At 39.7% G+C, this 18852-nt stretch overlaps 1 protein-coding gene across 7 annotated transcripts in view; it reads right to left on the reverse strand.

Moving 5' to 3' along the window:
- Nucleotides 1-252: 252 nt before the first annotated feature.
- The window catches only part of NR3C1 (nuclear receptor subfamily 3 group C member 1), a 117757-nt gene continuing 99157 nt past the window's right edge, over nt 253-18852 (reverse strand). For 6 of the 7 annotated variants that reach the window (XM_047086390.1, XM_047086373.1, XM_047086380.1 and 3 more), the window contains exons 6-9: nt 18384-18528; nt 14365-14495; nt 4995-5152; nt 253-4446 (exon numbers count right to left, since the gene is read on the reverse strand). In XM_047086390.1, coding sequence (XP_046942346.1) covers nt 4294-4446; nt 4995-5152; nt 14365-14495; nt 18384-18528 — 587 coding nt within the window. In that variant the 3' untranslated portion in view covers nt 253-4293. The remainder of the gene's footprint in view (nt 4447-4994; nt 5153-14364; nt 14496-18383; nt 18529-18852) is intronic. The other variant, XM_047086403.1, reaches the window with a different exon arrangement.

An 18852-nucleotide genomic window follows, 5' to 3' on the forward strand; every position in this document is an offset into this window, starting at 1 on the left:
AGCACCCTTTGCAGTAATGGGTGTAGGACCATTTGAGGCACGAGTGGGATAGTCTTTGGCGCCAGGGTTAAGCTCCCTTTGGACTTATGCCATGATTGCATGCAGACAGGGCCACACTGACCTGTAAATGCCCACTTCAGCGTCCTAGGTTTCCTGACGTGATGACGCTACCTTCTGTAGAGGAAGGAGAAAAAAAAAAAAAGGAAAACTGGGAGTGCATGAGTTCTACAAATGCATATTGGAGTCACATAATGAAAAAGCAGGTTTTTTTATTATGATGTTTCTCCATATTTGGCATTGCTGTAAATGGCTAACTAACATTTACTGCCAATTCCATACAAATGTGTGGTTTGGTAATACCAGAACAGCAAATTTAAATGAAAAATAAAAGTTAAACATTTCCACACGAGATTTTACAGTCTGACATTTCACTGTGTAGGTAAAAAGACATTTTTTTTTCTTTTACTACAGATTATTCAGCATGAATAAAAAACTACAACTTTTATTTTTAAACAGGAGTCACTGGTTTTAATTTTTACACATTTTTAAAATTACTGTGATAAAAAATAATGAAAAAGCTTCTTAATAATGCCATACACAGTATAATATAGATTTGTCCCCATTATATAGCATTTGTTTAATATACAAAATAGAATATTGACACACTTGAATCTATATGTAGTTAAGCAAGTTATTGGAGGAGGGTATTTTCATACAGCCTTTCATCAGAAAATAGAATCCTTCTTTCAGGCATTTTCTAGAGAGAAGCTAATCCTTTCCTGAAAACCTGGTCACTAATCCCTGGGGGACCAGGCTGACTGATCATAGTCTGGAAAATGATGAAACTTGCATTCAAAGTGGTTAAAGCATCCTGCTTACACTCCTATTCTCCCATCCAACTCTCAAACCAGGCACATGAAAACACATTCATTTACTGCTACAGCCTTGACGGCGATGGGCCAAGACTGAAATCTCACTGAGGGCTGCCATGGTTCTTGAATTTCGACAGATCAGAGTATAGTAATCTTGTTCATTCCACAGTGATGTGGTTTTAGGGTGTTTGACACGAAACGAAGATAAGGCTTATCAATAATAGTAAAATTATACAGAAGTAAAATCGGAATTGCCCCTCCCCTCCCACCCACCAGTTCTGAAATGAGGCTGGCTTTCCTTTGCATGCACATCCCGAGCTCTCTGATGCTAATTATCAAGCTCTTCACAGACCCTGGTCATGTCGGTCTTCCCACTGGTGTGTCCATTTCTTTTTCTCTCCAGGAGAAGGTAGATGATCTTTTAGGTTCCCTTCTCCTAGTTTTAGACAGTTGGCTATATGTACCCCACAGGCTACTTGTAAGGTGTCCCACGGCAAGGCCTTAAAACACTGAGAAGGTCCTATTTTTCTACCGCTAATGAAAAATACTTTTCAGGATCTGCGGTGGCCAGTTCTCACTGAAGTTAGTACAAACTTAATCTGGGATGGCAAGATACCACATACACAGAAAATGAAGTTGCTTTCAAATAGCACCATATCTTTTCTCCCTTAAATTGTTAATTGTACTCAAAGGTAGTTAAGATAACCTTCTTCTTTCCCACTTACTCTAAAAGGGCACAACTTCTTTTTCCATTTAAGGTACAGCCTCCTACTTCCACGGATGTCAGTTGATTTTCTTTTCACAAAGTGTACATTTTTTTCACTGAGTTCTATTTTTTGAGAACCGAGATTGGGACTGAAATAAGATTAATGTGTGATGTGCTTTCTGGTTTTAACCATATAATATTCTATATTATATGAATAATTTACCTTTCATAAGCTCTTTTTGAAACTTAACACTGTCATTGATAATAATATCCAAGCGGTATTTCTTAGGCACCAAAAATTTCACATCCATCTGGGTTACAAACCATCTTAAAATACTCTGAGCTCAATTTATACCATTACAAAAGGAACATTCCCTTTTAGAGAGCATTCAAAAAGCAAATGATTACACTTGTTTATTAAATAATTTCTCCAAATACTGAAAAATAACAAGTAACATTCAAAAAAGCATTCAAAGAAAACACAGACGTGTACTCATTCTGTTTGGAAATGAACTCTTGTAGGATAGAAAGGAATTAGTGTATTATTTGGCAACCTAGGAGATTCTGCACTATTTACATATTGCTGGTACCTCTACGCATATTATTGCCAAACTTCTGAGGCCTCTGTGTTGATGACACCGCTGGAGAGGCTGTCTGGGAAAGGAACCGTGCGATCACGTGGTGCTCGGACTCGCGCGGGCACCACCTTTCTGTCCCGTTCGCTCGCACGCCTGCCCGCCAGGGGCCAGGGGAGACTCGGCAAACCGAACCGGCACACTGACCGACAGGCTCCCTGCTGGAATGAGAAAGGCGGTGGTTGCGGGAGGCAGAGGATCCGAATGGGAGGGAGCCTCAGCCGCCTCCCCCGCACACAGGGCCGGTTTCCATCCCCCTCTTCCCCTAGAGCAAACCCGTTTGGTTTCTGAGACCACTGCTGCCTGTATGAATGCTCACCCACACTAGAAATCATATAGGTTATCCGTCGACATTTCTTTGACCCCTACAAAAAATATATAGCATGTCGTGATAAAACAATCTCATCTAAAAATCGTTCTTATTTTACACTATACAAGCTATTTTACAATCATTTTAATAAATTGCATGTAAAGCTGCAGTAGCCCTTCCCTTCCCAGATTAGTGAATACCAATATGATATATATCTGAAACTATAACTAAATATAAAAATATATTAGAAGTTTCGTATGTTTAATATTAGATTTTCAGTTTTCTATTACACAAATAATTTGGCCACTTTGAATAGAAATCAGCTTTCTTGTGGCTTAGTAAATAGAAGTTGAGTTTACAGAAAGTTGGTAAGGTGCACACAGAAAGGGCTACTACAGCTCCTACTTTGTTTAAAATGATCTTTCTCAACAGCGAGGAGGAGAAGTTCACAAGACTTGTGTTAAACTCTATGGCACACGGAGGGATGTGAGGCATGTGGAGTTGCAAGAACATGGAAGTCTGACAGACAGTCCTAAATCACAAAAGTCAGTAGCTGAACTTTCCTGTGCCGCCAGGAAAGGTAGACCAATTGGTGACGGATGGGAATGTGAAAATGGGTGTCTGGCTACTTTTTCCACGTTGGAGATTTATTTTGGGGGTGAAGTTTAGTGACCGGAAATACTTGGTCTGATTCCAATCTCTCAGTTGTGTCTCAGCTGGTTCTTTGGAATCATCACTTTTAAGCAGGTATACAAACTACAGCGAAAGGTCCTGAAAGACAGTTTACCGACTTTCTTGCCATCTAACCATTGCAGAGACAGGCCATTAAGTACAAACAGGGCCTCTTGGTAGTTTTCGTGTTTGTTTGTTTTTAATTTCTTTTGCAACCATCATCCACGGTTTACGGAGCAGGTCACCGGACTAGGTGCTCTACGCCAGTTAGGACAGTTAATTTGCACAACCTATATATAATTCTCCACTGAAGCAGATATATACAAAATATGAGCTTTTTTTTTGACGAGAATACTGGAGATAGGAGTCAATTTTTGTGGTCTTCTGATAGCTAAGTGCCATCAGGTTAGAAGCACCAACCCATTTTCACACAGATGATTAATGTTTAGAGTTTATTTTGGAAAGCTATGAACTAGCTGCCCATCTTAAACAGCTGTACAATAACTTGAATACAAAAATTATGTAAGAAAAAATGAGCAAGCGTAGTTCACTGGATATAAAGGAAATTGTTAAAACCAGACAGTAATAGCTATAAAAGGCACAGCTTCCCTTTTCTGATAGACACTTGTAAACTTTTTTCAGGTTTCCATGCATAAATCAAAAAATGCTATCCTAACTATACAGGGGAAAATACACCAACAAAAAGTCTAGGAAATTTTGTCCAGCCAACTGTGAAAAGTATGAGCAGAAAGTTTGTCACGCAGACTTCGGGCACTGGCGGTTTAGGCGCCGTCCTTCTCTGGCAGGTGGGGGCTCCCCCACTGCGACCGCTGCTGATTCCCAGGACCCACCAACCATCACTCTCTACTTGGCCCACCACTGAAGAGTGATGGCCAAGGGCCTCTGTTGCCAAGTCTTGGCCCCTCTATAAACCACATGTAGTGCGTATTTAAAACAAAACAGAACAAAACCAAGGACCAGACGAAAACAAAAGAGAAAAAAATAAAACAGCAAAACTGCTACAGGACAAATTGATAGTTTGTACAACAAAAGCTATAAATTCAACTTTCTTTAAGGCAACCTTTCTTATTAAGGCAGTCACTTTTGATGAAACAGAAGTTTTTTGATATTTCCACTTGAATATTTTGGTATCTGATTGGTGATGATTTCAGCTAACATCTCTGGGAATTCAATACTCATGGTCTTATTCAAAAATGTTTGGAAGCAAAAGTTAAGGAGATTTTCAACCACCTGCAAGAGAAAATAGATTAACAGTTATTCTTCAACATTACTAGCAAGATCTCATGCTTGTTGGCTTCTAATTTTAAAAAACATATCTGACCTAGAGTATACCTGTCTTTGCTGGAATCCGCCAGATACAGAAGTTCAGTTGGATAAAGTGAGCATTCAGGTTACCAAAGACATTTTGGGGTCTTTAAAACTGTATCTAGAATCATACGGCCTTCAGCGCATCACTGTGACCCACACAGCACCGTGACATGTGAAGGACACATGCTGGTTTAATTGATTAGTCATATAGAAGAGAATTTGACTTAAAAGAATAGTGCCATTCTGTACTGGCATCATGCTGTTCTATGCACGTGACTAGATGAAATATTTCATAACTGGCATGAGGAGAGATGTGTGCCAAAGTGAAGCTGTCACAACGTGAACTCAAACCATCCACCAAATCCACCAACAGAAAGAACAAAAACAAAAACAATTGGCGTATAATTACATACACTAATCAGAAGTCCCAGAAAATGTTTCGGATATCTGGATTTCAGTTTGACACTTACATCATGCATGGAGTCCAAGAGTTTTGTCAGTTGATAAAACCGCTGCCAGTTCTGACTGGAGTTTCCTTCCCTCTTGACAATGGCTTTTCCTAGCTCTTTGATGTAGGTCATTCTAATTTCATCAAAAAGCTCTTGGCTCTTCAAACCTTCCTTAGGAACTAAAAGGTAAAGATGTTGTCACATAAAGAATTTTCTTACGGTGACTCTGCCATAGGTGCCAGCAGGGCCTTTTATGATTAATAGCACGCTTCTTGACATGACATACATTGTATATACACTCTGAATATATTCCATGTAATTACAAGCATTTCACAGGATCACGAGAGTGCGGCCAAGAGAGGTTAGGGGATAACAGAAAATTGGAGGATTTAACCTGGAGTTATAAGCCTTACTGGGGAGCAGGTATCTGCCTTCCCTTAGGCACTTAGAAAATATGTCACGGATGCTATAAAATCAGTTGTTTTATATTACTCTTCAAAATGTTACTAGTAGGAAGGACTGTGAACAGAAGGTTAATCATGCTTTCCATTAATCTTGTAGAGACAGACTTTTGTACACTGCTCAATTTTCTTAAAGTGTGCACCTAGGAACTCTGGTTCTGTGTGAATGGTTAGGGAAAAAAGGATTTGGTCAACATTGAAGCAAACCTAAAGGTTAATACAAAGTTAAGGAGATTTCTGGATTTCAGGATGTTTCAGAGCCAAAATTAAGCACTTTCTAGGGAGGGGGGTGTGTTGTTTCCCAAACTTAACTTCATTGTTGCTGGTATCTTAGAAAATGCTGGAATTCAGGAAGAGCAGTGGCTTTAGGAGCAAGAAGTTTTAATTTTTACTTGCCCTGTGGATTTGAGTATAACCTGCCTGAGCTGTGTTTCCTACTCGTTCTCATTGAACTGTTTAAAATTGGTTTACAAATTTAGATATAATTGACATATTAGTTTCAGGTTGTACAACATAATGATGAAATATTTGTATATATTGCAAAATGATCACAATAAATCTATAGTTAACATCCATCACCATATGTTACCATTGTTTTCGTTTGTGATGAAAACTTGTAAAATTTACTCTGCAACTTTCAGATATATAATATAGTATGAATAACGATAACCACCATGCTGTACATGAGATCCACATGACTTACTCATTTTATACCTGGCAGTTTGTACTTTTTAACCTCCTTTACCCATTTCTCCCACTCCCCACTCTCCCACCTCTGGAGACCACTAGTCTGTTCTCTGTGTACTTGAGATTGTCTTTGTTGGGTTTCCACATTCCACAGAGAAGTGAGATTACATGTTTATTTGTACTTGTCTTTCTCGGTCTGACTAATGCCCTCTAGGTTGATCCATGTTGTTGCAAGTGGCAAGATTTCACGATCTTTAATGGTGGAATAATATCCCATTGAATATATACACACCACGACTTCTTTATTCATCCATCCATAAATGGACACTTAGGTTGCTTCCACATCTTGGCTATTGTAAATAATTATGCAATGACTATGGGGCTACATACATTTTTTTTATGTCGTGTTTTCATTTTCTGTGGACAAAAACCCAGAAGTGGAATTGCAGGGTAATGTACTAGTTCTATTTTTAATTTTCTGAGGAATCGCCATGCTTTTTTCCACAGTGGCCGCACCAGTTTGCACTCCTACCAGCCGTGCACAGGGTTGCCTCTTTTCCACATCCTTGTCAACACTTGTCTTGTTTTTTATTATTACATATTTTTTAATGTTTGTTTATTTTTGAGAGAGAGAAAGACAAAGCATGAGCAGGGGAGGGGCAGAGAGAGGGAGCCACAGAATCCGAAGCAGGTTCCAGACTCTGAGCTGTCAGCACAGAGCTAGACGTGGGACTCGAACCCACGAACTGTGAGATCATGACGGGAGCTGAAGTTAGATGCTTTACCGCCTGAGCCAACCAGGAGCCCTTTATTTCCTGTCTTTTTGACAACAGACATTCTTTTTTTTTTAAATTTTTTTTTTCAACGTTTATTTATTTTTGGGACAGAGAGAGACGGAGCATGAACGGGGGAGGGGCAGAGAGAGAGGGAGACACAGAATCGGAAACAGGCTCCAGGCTCCGAGCCATCAGCCCAGAGCCTGATGCGGGGCTCGAACTCACGGACCGCGAGATCGTGACCTGGTTGAAGTCGGACGCTTAACCGACTGCGCCACCCAGGCGCCCCGACAACAGACATTCTAACAAAGATGAGGTGATCTCTCATGTGGTTTTGATGTGCATTTCCCTGTTGATTTGTGATGACAAGCACCTTTTGATGTGCCTGTTGGCCAGACAACTTGCAAGTATTTTCTCTCATTCTGTAGGTTGCTTTTTCATTTGATCGTTTCCTTCTGTGCATAGTTTTATAGTTAGACATGCTGCCATTTTTATTTTTACTTTTCTTGCTTTTGCTTTTGGTGCCAGATTAAGAAAATCCCCGCCAAGACTGATGTCAGGGTGCTAACTGCTTATGTTTTCTTCTAGGATTTCTATGGTTTCAGGTCTTACGTTCAAGTCTTTGATTCATTTTGGGGTTAATTCCTTTGTATGGTGTGAGATAATGGTCCAGTTTTTTGCATATGTCTGTCCAGTTTTTTCAGGGTTGTTTACTGAAGAGACTGTTCTTTCTCCATTATATGTTTTTTGGCTCCGTCATAAATTAATGCTCTCCTATCTCTCATTCATCTATGTGTCTCTTTTCTTGCCCATACCATGTTGTTTACAGGACTACAGCTTTGTAATAGAGTTTTAAGCCAGGGAGTTTGATGCCTCCAGGTTTGTGCGCCATTCTCTAGATTTCTTTGGTTATTCTGGGTCTTTTATAGTTCCGTACAGAATTTAGGATTATTTGTTCTGTGAAAAATGCCATTGAAATTTTAACAGTGATTACAGTGAATCTGTAGATTGCTTTTGGTAATATGGAAATTCTAACGATATTCTTCCAGTCCATGAGTATGGAGTATCTTTTATTTATGTCTTTTTTAATTTCTTTCACCCGTGTCTTACAGTTTTCAATGTACAGGTCTTTTGCCTCCTTGGATACATTTATTAATTTTTCTGCTAGCTTGTTACTGGTATCTAGAACTGCAACAGATTTTAAATAGTGATTTTGTATCCTGCAACTTTACTAAATTTGTTTATTAATTCTAACAGTCCTTTTGTGGAATCTTTAAGGTTTTCTATACATAAAATCATGTCATCTGCAGTGAGTGTTTTATTTAGTCCTTTTAGATTTGGAAGCCTTTTATTTCTTGTCTAATTGCTCTGGCCAGAACCTCAATAGTGTGTTGAATAAAAGCGATGATAGTGGATATCCTTGTGTTACTCCTGATCATGAAGGACAAGTTTGTCGCTTTTTCACTACTGACTATGACGTTAGCTGTGGATGTGTCATATATAACCTTTATTTTGAGACATATTCCCTCTATCCTAATTTTAAAAGTTTTTTTCATAAATAGACATTGAATTTTGTCAGTGCTTTTTCTGCATCTGTTGGATTATTATATGATTTTTTACCTTTCTTTTGTTAATGTGCTATATCACTCTCCCTGGATTTTGATTAGGGTTAGGCCAAAGAACACATACGAAAACGTTCTGATTCTAGAAAGCACTACTTGGTACTTCTAAGATGTCTGTATTACTGTGAAAACAAAGACTACTTAAACAGGAGTGGTAAGAGCCTACCATGTTAAAAATGGGCCTACGTCAATATATTACACATAACCTAATTATTGCTAATTTTTTAAATATTGAAATTTAATATTTTCATTGATTGCTTAACTTTAACTTTCTCCTGCATGTTACCCAAATTCTAAAAGTAATTGTGGGTGGAGCCCTATTCACTGCTTATGTTTAAAAGAATCTCATCCATCTCAAATTACCCCTAATTATCTTTGTAGCTCTGTCTTTTTGCTTTATGTGGTTGGGCCATATATTTAGAATTACTTTCCTGATAAATAAAATGTTTTATTTAAAGAGTATCTTTACATAAAGAACTGTTTTTCTTTCTGCTTTAAAGTCTGTGCTGATAGCAATGTAGCTGCTACCAATTCCTTTTAGTTTAAGCAGTGGTCAGCAAACCATGACCAGCAGTCTGTGTTTGTAAATAAAGTTTTATTGGCACACAGCCCTGCCTTCTCTCCTTACATTGTTGAGGACCCTGTTCATGCTGCAGGGAGCAGGGCTGATTAGCTATGACAGGGAGTGTAGGCAAAGCTGAAAACATTTACCATCTGACACTGTCCTGCACAACTTTGCCATCACCAGGTTACTCTATGCATAGGCTAGATGGTCTTGTATTTCAGCCACTCAGTATCTTTATTCAGATACTCTCATGTAAACAGCCTAACATTGGATTATTATTTTTTTAATCCAGCCTTGCACTTTTTTGTGTGTCTTTTCACCTTGGAGCCTTGTAGCTTTTATCCCCTCTTGATGTAACGAAATTGCTAATACATTTATTTGTACGATTTGTTACTTTCCCTTACCATGCTTTAGTTTATGCTCCCCCCCCCCCCCCCCCCGCTCCTTCTCATTCCATTTTTTTGTATTGCTTTTCCTTCCCATGTTTTCCTCAGCTGCTGCCACCCTGCGACTCAGGGCTTTGGTCCTTTGTGTAGTTTTTCCGTCTTTAGCCATCATTACTGAAATGTAAACACTCATTCTTATCAAACTCCCCTTCTTGTTTATATGTAATTATTGTGTCCTTTGGTTCTGTTTTTTAAACCCTCCAAATTGCTGTTATTTTATACAGTAAATGTTAGCTTAAATGTATCTACATATTTTCCACTTTCTTTGTTCTTTTTTCCTTCTTAGAGATGGGATTACTTTCACTTATCCTAAGTATATCCTTTAATTACTTCATTCAGGATCTATGATGGCAAACTTTCCTTTAAAAAATAGATTACTGGTACATTTAGACTATTGAAATGTAAGGTGATGTTTGGATTAATAGCTACCCTGTTTGTAACCGTTTTCTACTCAGTGCACTTGTTCTTTTTTTCTTTCGTAAGCTTCCTTTTTCTACTTTCTCTGGTTTTCACTGAATATTTCATATGATTCTATATTCTTTCTTATCAATTAATGCTCATTTTTAAAAGCTGTTTTCAGGGGCACCTGGGTGGCTCAGTCGGTGAAGCGTCTGACTCTGGATTTCGGCTCAGGTCATGGTTCGTAAGTTTGAGCCCCGTGCCAGGCTCTGCGCTGACAGCACAGAGCCTGCTTGGGATTCTTTCTCTCCTCTCTCTGCCCTTCCCTCATTTGTGCTGTCTGAAAATAATTTAAAAAAAAAAAACCAACCACCAAAAAACTTTTCAGTGGTTGCCCTACCCTTCCCCCTATACATAGACGACCAATCTACATCTCCTTTACATCACACTATTGTACTCGATAGGGAGGGCAGGTACCTGCCAGCAGTATTCCTAGCCCCTCCCTCCCACTGGTTTGAACCCTGCTGCCATTCATTTCACCAGTATACCTTACACCCATCCCGTGCACGGCTGCTGTAATTACTCCACAGTTGTGTTAAGTTACATCAGCGAAGAAGAAAAAGGAAATCTTATCTTCGTTGCTTCCTTCTCTGATGCTCTTCTTTCCTTTATGGAGACCCATGTTTCTGGACTGTGTCATTTTCAATTCCTCTGAAGAACTGCCTTAAATGTTTTATGCAAGGCAGGTGTTCTAGTGACTAATTGTTGGTTTTCGTTTGAGACTCGCTGTTTCGCTCTCAATTTGGAAGGATAATTTCCCTGGATATATAATTCTAGATTTTTACTTTTTTAAGCACTAAATATTTCACTCCACTCCCTTCCTGCTTGCATGGCTCCTCTGTGGGTAAGCTGCTTTATTTCCTCCTCGGGCTTCTTTCAAGATTTCTTCTTGATTTGGTTTTCTGCATTTTGAGTAAAACATGTCTAGATGTAGATGTTGTGGTATTTATCTTTCTTGGAGTTTGGGAGTTTCCTGGGTCCGTGTTTTGGTGTTTGTCATTAATTTTGGAAATTTCTCAGTCGTTATCACTTCATATATTTCTTCAATTCCTTTTACTTTGGATATCCCCATTACTTGTATGTTACACATGTTGTTATGGTCCCCCCACAGTTCTTGAATACTCTGTTGCATGTTTTTTTTCACTCTTCTCTTTGCATTTGAGTTTGGGAGTTTGCCACTTCCGGTTTACTGATGAGCTAAATATCCCATTCCATTACAGTAATTCTCATCTTTATAATATCTCCATCATATAATACTTTTGTTTCTTTCCTAGAGTTTCCACTTCTCTGCTTACATTACCCAGGTGTTGTCATCTTAAATTCTCTGATAATGACAACATCTGTGTCATGGCTGAGCTGGATGCGAAGCTTGACTCTTCAGACTTTTTTCTTGCCTTTTAGCTTGCTTTTTTTTTTTTTTTTGCTGTTGTCAGAACTGAGGTAATTATGCTTTTAGCATGAGGTTTGATGTTCATCTGGCTAGGAGCTATGCTGTGTTTCATGCTAGCCATAGGTGTTTAATGGAAACTAAACCTGTTTCCTTGTTTTTCCCCTCTTGTCTTTGGGTTTCCCTAAGAACTCCTTCTCAGATGGTTGTGTTCTACAGTTCTAATCCAGTGGAGCCCTACTGATATGGTGGTAAGGTATTGGTGATGTGGGGTGTCTGATCCTTTTTGATTAAATCTGTTTTGTCCTGAACTTTAGAAGTGTTTCCGAACCACAACCTCCACCTTATATTCCTGTTTCCCTTGCCAGAGATACAGGAAGGAAAAGGGGGCTGCCCTGACCTATTTCCCCTTTTCCTCAGGTCAGATAAATTTCTTTTACAGAGGCTTCCCTCAGAGGGCAACAAACAGAGGGGATCTTTTCTCTGATCTTCACTGTGAAAACCTGGTGGGGCTTATGCAGGTAAACCCCCAAAAAGTGTGGGGAGGCAACCCCCTTAGTTTTTAATTCTCAAGCTCTTCCTAGGTCTCCAGCAATTCATCAAAATTACAAGTATTCCTAACCAGGTACTGGCTCTAGAAGTTTCTTTTCCCAGTAAGCTGATCATGGCTGTGCTTCTCTATATCTGTCTGTCTCTACAGATTTTGACATGGTCATTTGCCTTGTGACCTCAATTCATTGATGGCTCCAAGAAAAGTTAACTGATTTTTAGTTCAGCTTCTTACTGTTGAAGATGGGAATGGCAGTGTCCAAGCTGTTTACTTGTCAGAGATGAATGGAAGTCCACCTTCGTTTCTCAATATTTTTTCCTTAGCATTACGAAAAAATCCTTCCATTGTCTTCACTCCTGCTACATAGGTTATTAAGTTGCTTCTCCTTTGAGGGTTTTTTTCAGTCAGTTGGATTTTACTTTAGGTAGAATTCATTGAACTGCCTGGATAGGGCAGGAGAGTTTTCAGCCATTCTTTGCATAGTTCCCTTCCCTATTCTCACTCCCTTTCATTTTGGATCTCTGGTGATTATGTGCCACCAGAGCTTTTGTCAACTGGCATACCATGAATGGTCACCCATGTGTCAGGATACACATTTCATTTACTCTCAGTCTGCTTTACTGTAGAAATGATTTTTATGTTCATTAAAGCACTCTTTCAGCTCTCCTCCCTCAGTCATGCCTCTTGTTACTTATGTACGTGATACACACATATACATATCTATGCATTTAAAAACTTGTATTCTGGCTAATTTCTTCTCTCTCCAAATGGGTCTGATCTGCTTTTACAGACATCCCTTATTTAAAAAATTTCACTTAGGTTTCCAACCCCTGTCTTTAAACTTATTAAATATACCCTCTTAGTACGGCTGACTTCTTTGGGTTCCTGCCTGCACTTAGTTTTTCCTGCTTTTAGTCTAGCGTTTTCAGTGGGAGGTTAGGGTACCTCTTCTGGTATTCTGATAGGCTAGAAGTCTGACTGTATCTTATGGTATCTATTTTATTCCTTGTGATTCTATTCCTTTTTTAAAAAAGAACCAGTGTAAGGTGCCTGGGTGGTTCAGTCGGTTTAGTGTCATGATCTCAAGGTTCATGGGATCAAGCCCTGTGTCAGGCTCTGGGCTGATAGCGTGGAACGTGCTTTGGATTCCTTCCCTCTGTTCCCTCCTCAGTTTGCACTCTCTGTCAAAATACACATTTTTTTAAAAATTGAAAAAAAAAGGACCAGTGATATGTACTAGTTCAGTTTACTTTTTGTATTCTCTGCAATGAAGAATCTGATATGTATAAAACTTAAATCACCAGTGTTTACAAATAGGATTGCTTAGTGTTTGGTGCTGATCTGTACCTGGAATTATGATCAGAACTTCAACAGTTTATTGAAATAACGTCAAGCTCATTTCTTTAACACATGTGCTGCATTAGGTAACGTCAAAAAGTCTCTAGCAAATGAGTTGTGGAAAATTCCTGTCTTGACTAAAATGTTAATGGATTTAAATATTAATAATATAAAAGAACTTTCTGTAGAACAAGGTAGTATGAAAGCATTAATGATAGAGGTGTCTTGGAAAAGCTGAAACAGATACAGTCACATGCAACATCCATCACTTCGAATTACTTGGCAGCTTTGAAACCAGAATTACTCATGGAAAGACTTTTTGAAACCCTGCAACTTTATTTGTATATGAAAGAAGGGTTCAGTCATCAACTTAGTATTTTATAAACACTACCTTCATATGGGATTTTTATTGGTATCATACAATTTTAGCCTATTCCAACTATTCACACACCTTCTACTGGTTGTTGAAAATGCCACCTTTTTACAAATCAGATACGTTGTATTTTTCACAAGCTTTCTAGGTTTACTGAGTAGTGCCTTCGCCAGTCAAAAGTAGTCTGACTCAAGTTGACATACCAGTAACTTTAACTAAACTTTGAAGACGGTTTCATAAACTCTTGCTGCTGTTTTCCAGATAGAACACCTCTGTCCAACAGTCTGGCAACCGTGCTGCATCATGGGATGTTCTAACGGTAAGCGCGATGTACTTTTGTCTCAATTTCTTAGACACAGGAGTATTCCTTGGGTAACTAAGTTGACCAGGTTACAACAGAGCACAGAAACTAAAATCATTCTAGCTGGCTTTGTTTCTCCCTGTTTCCCCCGGGGAAGGAGGTGTGTACACATTCCAGACCCACAGAGGCTCCTGCGTAGCTCATGTACTTCTCTGTTTCCCAATGGTACCCAACTGTCTTCCTAATCTTAGCATCACTGGCTGGGCCTTTATAAAATTTTACATTTATGAACAGGCTCAACTATTTGAGTAGCGGGAAATAACCGTGGACTTGGTGCTATGTACACAAACAAACATTTGTTTCTGTATTTCCTATTTTTGACATACTTAGAAGTGAATTTTAGACGCAAATAGGTGTTCTACCAACCTGAAGAGAGAAGCAGTAAGGTTTTCATACAGAGATACTCTTCATAAGATACCTGAAGCCTGTGTAACTCAGAGGAAACATACAGCATATGTTTACATTGTTCATACATGCAGGGTAGAGTCATTCTATGCCTGTGAAAGACAAACATCAGTGTTTGAGTTAGGAAAGAAATAGTGCTTGTTCCCCTGCCCGAAGGTAGACTTCTTTGTTTTTATTTTGAAAAACTATGAACTTAAAAAGGAAAAGCTAACTGTTGCTATTAATGCTAATTCCCTACAGTTAAGAACCACGACAGCACCTAAAGAGACTGCGGAACAATCTATGTTTACACTGGAGAAATTATTCTTCTGTTGTGCATGCCACTTACTAAGTGTTTAGAATTGATTCATGCAGAACTTTACCAGTTGCTCCTTTAATTCAATGTTTCTTTTAATCCAAAGTTTTATGGCAGCATTTGCATTCAGGCCAGTTACACAAGACAGTTTTAGGTCTTACCCATTCAAAATCAAAATTTTTTTTTTTTTTTTCACAGCATCACATCCTGAAAACAGTTATGTGTGATTCTGTTTATAGTTTTGCAGAGGGTCAGAAGTACACTAGAACTCAACTCTGGGATTTCTGAAGTTTCTTAACTTTTTTTGTTTTTTTAAAAAAACTTATTTTGAGAGAGACAATCTCAAGCAAGCTCTGCAGTATAGCTCCAACCCACAACCCTGAGATCATGACCTGAGCCGAAATCAAGAGTCAGACACCTGACTGACTGAGCCACCCAGGCGTCCCTGAAGTTTCTTAACTACTTTAATGACACTAAGAGCCTGAAACTGTGCTTGGTTCATGGTTTTTCCAGTACCTCAAGATTTTTGTTTGTTTGTTTCTGACAGAGAGCGATCTTGGATTTAGATTAAAAAAAGGTCACTATTTTTTTCTACTGAAGATACAGTTTGTTTCTTTATAGGATAAAATAATTCTGACAGGAACGGTATGCTGTGACAGTGATGACACAGGAGCTCACAGGACTCTTCAAATTTAAAATCTTCTCTTCCCAAAGAGGTACCTTCCCAATCTCCCAACAGGAATTAAGCATAAAATAATTCAGTAGGCTGTTAGAAACTATTTTTTACAACAGTAAGCCCTAAAAACAATGGTGAGGCTACGTGATAGCTACACGGGCAGATTTGGGGTGAAGTGTACCTTCAAATTGTGCCTGTCAGACGATGCACCAGGATGGAAACCAGCGGGCAGAGGGAACAGAGCAGCACAGACCCCAGAATGGGGAATAGTAAGAACGCCCTCTACAAAACCACTCTTCCCGTCTGCTGTCTGTCCTCCAGCATGGCAGAACCCTGAGAAAAAGTCTGCAATTCCCACCTCGTGTAACAAATGCGTGCAGCACTCTTCAGGTTATGCTGTGACTGCTTACCTCTAACTTTGAGTACCCCCCACATAAAAACCCTGAATGAATTTCCTAAAATAGAAGGATAAGTTGGTGTTTCATAGAAGTCTCAGTTCACAGTTTTAAGCCCAATACTATGAGTTCAAATTACTTTTTTTGGGAAGGGACCGTAAATAGCAAATGTTGCCAACATGATGTTTTTAAGTTAACTGTGGTTGGATTCCGAAATGTGCAACCAGTACTCAGGGAGTTTTGGTGTCTGCATTAACTCACAAGATTTCATGTATTCATTTGCTAATTAAATATCTGATCAAACAACCAAAACCCTGTTCCACTGGGATACAGGAGTTTGAACAGCCCTCTTGCTGGCAATTGAAGGTGACGTCCTTCTCTGACACAGATTCCTAGGAGTGTGGGTCTGTCCAGGTCTGATAGGGCCCGGGGAGGGGACATCTGGCCCCTTCTGGGAATACGAAGAGGCGGGTCACTGCATGTACATTCCCCATGCCTCCTGTCCTGTTGCTTCTCAGTGTGAAGCCTTGTCCTTCCCCTTTAGGTTTAACTCACCTCTAATTACACTTCCTCCCAGAAGCCATTAGCCACTTTATCTGAAATAGACCCCTCCAGTATAAACTATCCCAATCTGAAATTATTTTATTTGGTAGTTACCTGTATGGAGGATATAAGCAATACAGGTCGGGAAAGCTTGTCTGTCTTGTTCTCAGCTACTCTGTCCCAGGCTTATTAGGAAGGAGGAGTCAGTGGTGTTCCCTCTCATCCATCCTCCACCATGTTATCCTGTTTGAAAGCCTCCACTGGCCGCGGCTTCTCCTAGAATAACATCTAAACTCTGTTTCATGGCCTACAAGCCTCATATGGTATTTCCAGCCTTTGCCCTCACTTCTTCTGTCTGCAGGGCCCCACCTTTCACACACCCTGTGCTTCTGTACTGTGTGATGCCCACTCCCTGGACCGGTCTTCTACGGTCCCTAAATCTAAAGTAGCAGGTGCCTGTCACTGCTCCCTTTGCCCAGGCACACTTTTAGACCATGGTTCTCTAAAGTAATTTTGGTTATCTATTTCATTTTCCCCATTGGAATGTGAGCGGGTGCCACATCTATTGTGCTATTACAGCTCAAGCTCCTAAAAGAGAGTCTGGCACTTGGTAAGGACTCCTATCACTGAGAGAATACTGTGCTGGAAAATAAGTATCACCAATAGAGAAAGAACACCAACTTTAACTCAGGATTCATTTCAGCCAGGATTTCTAGACTGGTTTTCTATGCACCTAGCTAGCCTGACGGCAGAAACGTGAAATCTCTGCTTTAGAGATTTCTGTCACAACGCCCAAGAATATCTTCAAAACTACCTGGAGCTAGTGTTATCCAGTCTCCTCTAAAACACTTAAAATAATGTGAGCTCACCACATTGTAAGGCAGGCTCTCCCACTGAGTACTGCTCAAATAGATGTTTTTCTTGAGCTCCTACCCATTATTTCTGTGCCTGGCACACCCATAAGACAAAACAGTATGTCTGTAGGCTGCCCTCCTCCATACCCTCCCTGTTCACTGACCAATGTCAATTTCCATTCTCCTTGCCCTCCTGGACATATTTAAAGTTGTCACTCCTAATTTTAATATGGCATCCAGTTCTTAACACAAATTGCTCACGATGGGTTGACTCATATAGGGTGCAATGGGATTATTCTAATAACAGGGTTTAAGGTTTACATTGATTCGTCTGACCCCTGGTCAAAAGCACCCAGAGCTCACAATTAAAGAAATCTTCATTTCTTACTCTGCTCTGACCATAGGTATGTGTGGGAGAACTCCCTGTTTTCATTCTCATAAAAGAGAGAAGCTGTAGGCACAAAAATTGTACTACAAGGTGGACAGTGATAAGAACTAGGGATATATAGCACAGAGGTCTTATAAGGTGCTAAGAACATCATGAGTTAAGGGTATGCTTGAGGAACAGGTCATCTGAGTGGGGATGCCGTGTCAATGAAAGAAAACAGAGAAAAGAAGCCAGGTTCTGGAAAGCCAGTAACCATGCTGAACATGCATGGCGTGGGCAGGGAGGACATCTGGGTGTTGCGGAAGTATGTGATGTGATCAAACTGTACCGTAGGAAGAAAAAAATCAGAACATGATGGAGGGCACATCAGAGGCAGAAAACTAGTCAGGAAAAACTGCAATGAGGTCAACAGAACAGACACCCGAAATAGTTCACAGATAGAAGCATAGGCCTAGAAAAGCATAGTTGGCTGATTTATCAAATCCTACAAGTCATAAACATGGAGTAGGCCTTGCCTCTGGGTCTGTACCTCCCACCTCCTCGGCCAAGATGTCCTCATCTATAGTCGTCCCTATTGAATGTGAGATCAACTGACCCCAGAGATGCTCACTGTATTCAAAAGTACCCTTACATGTGTCCTGCCCCATGTACATCTGGTCTGCCAAAATGTACTGATAAACCACTCTCTTTCAAGTGTGCCCTGTTCCAAGAAACCTGATAGAATGGATTCAGTTCTCAATGATCATGATAGCAATCCATCAGGAAAACATCAGCGGGATAAAAAAAAAAAAAAAAAAACACAAAACAGACAGACTCCCAAATAACTTACTCATTAATAACCAGATCAGGAGCAAAACACAGCATGTTTGCACTTGATTGTCTATATGATCTCCACCCCAGGGCAAATGCCATGAGGAACATCCATGAATATTGCAGTAGGGTCATTTGGTCATCCAGGTGTAAGTTCCTGAATCCTGAATTAAGAGAAGTAAAGGTTATGAGGAAACACTCGGTGCTGAAGATCATCTCTTTGGGAACTGCCACAGACCAGAACCCCTAAGAGACAGAGGAAATGAAGTAACACCAAGGGGGCACAGTTCTCCTTTGTCATCCAACATGTCAAGACCAAAGCCTTTGGTGCTTTTTAACAGCATCCGGTACAATATAACTTACTGTCACTTTTTCCCTATTTAAACAATATGAACTAAATAGTAAAACAGAAAGCCCAGAGTTCTGACTTGGTACGTTACACAGTCAATGAATTTAATTTTAAAAACTCCCCCTGACAGTAACACCTC

Source organism: Lynx rufus, unplaced genomic scaffold (assembly GCF_022079265.1).
Source record: "Lynx rufus isolate CCGP_SWC_20201006 ecotype Redwood Valley unplaced genomic scaffold, mLynRuf1.p SCAF_1, whole genome shotgun sequence".
Classification (NCBI taxonomy): domain Eukaryota; kingdom Metazoa; phylum Chordata; class Mammalia; order Carnivora; family Felidae; genus Lynx; species Lynx rufus.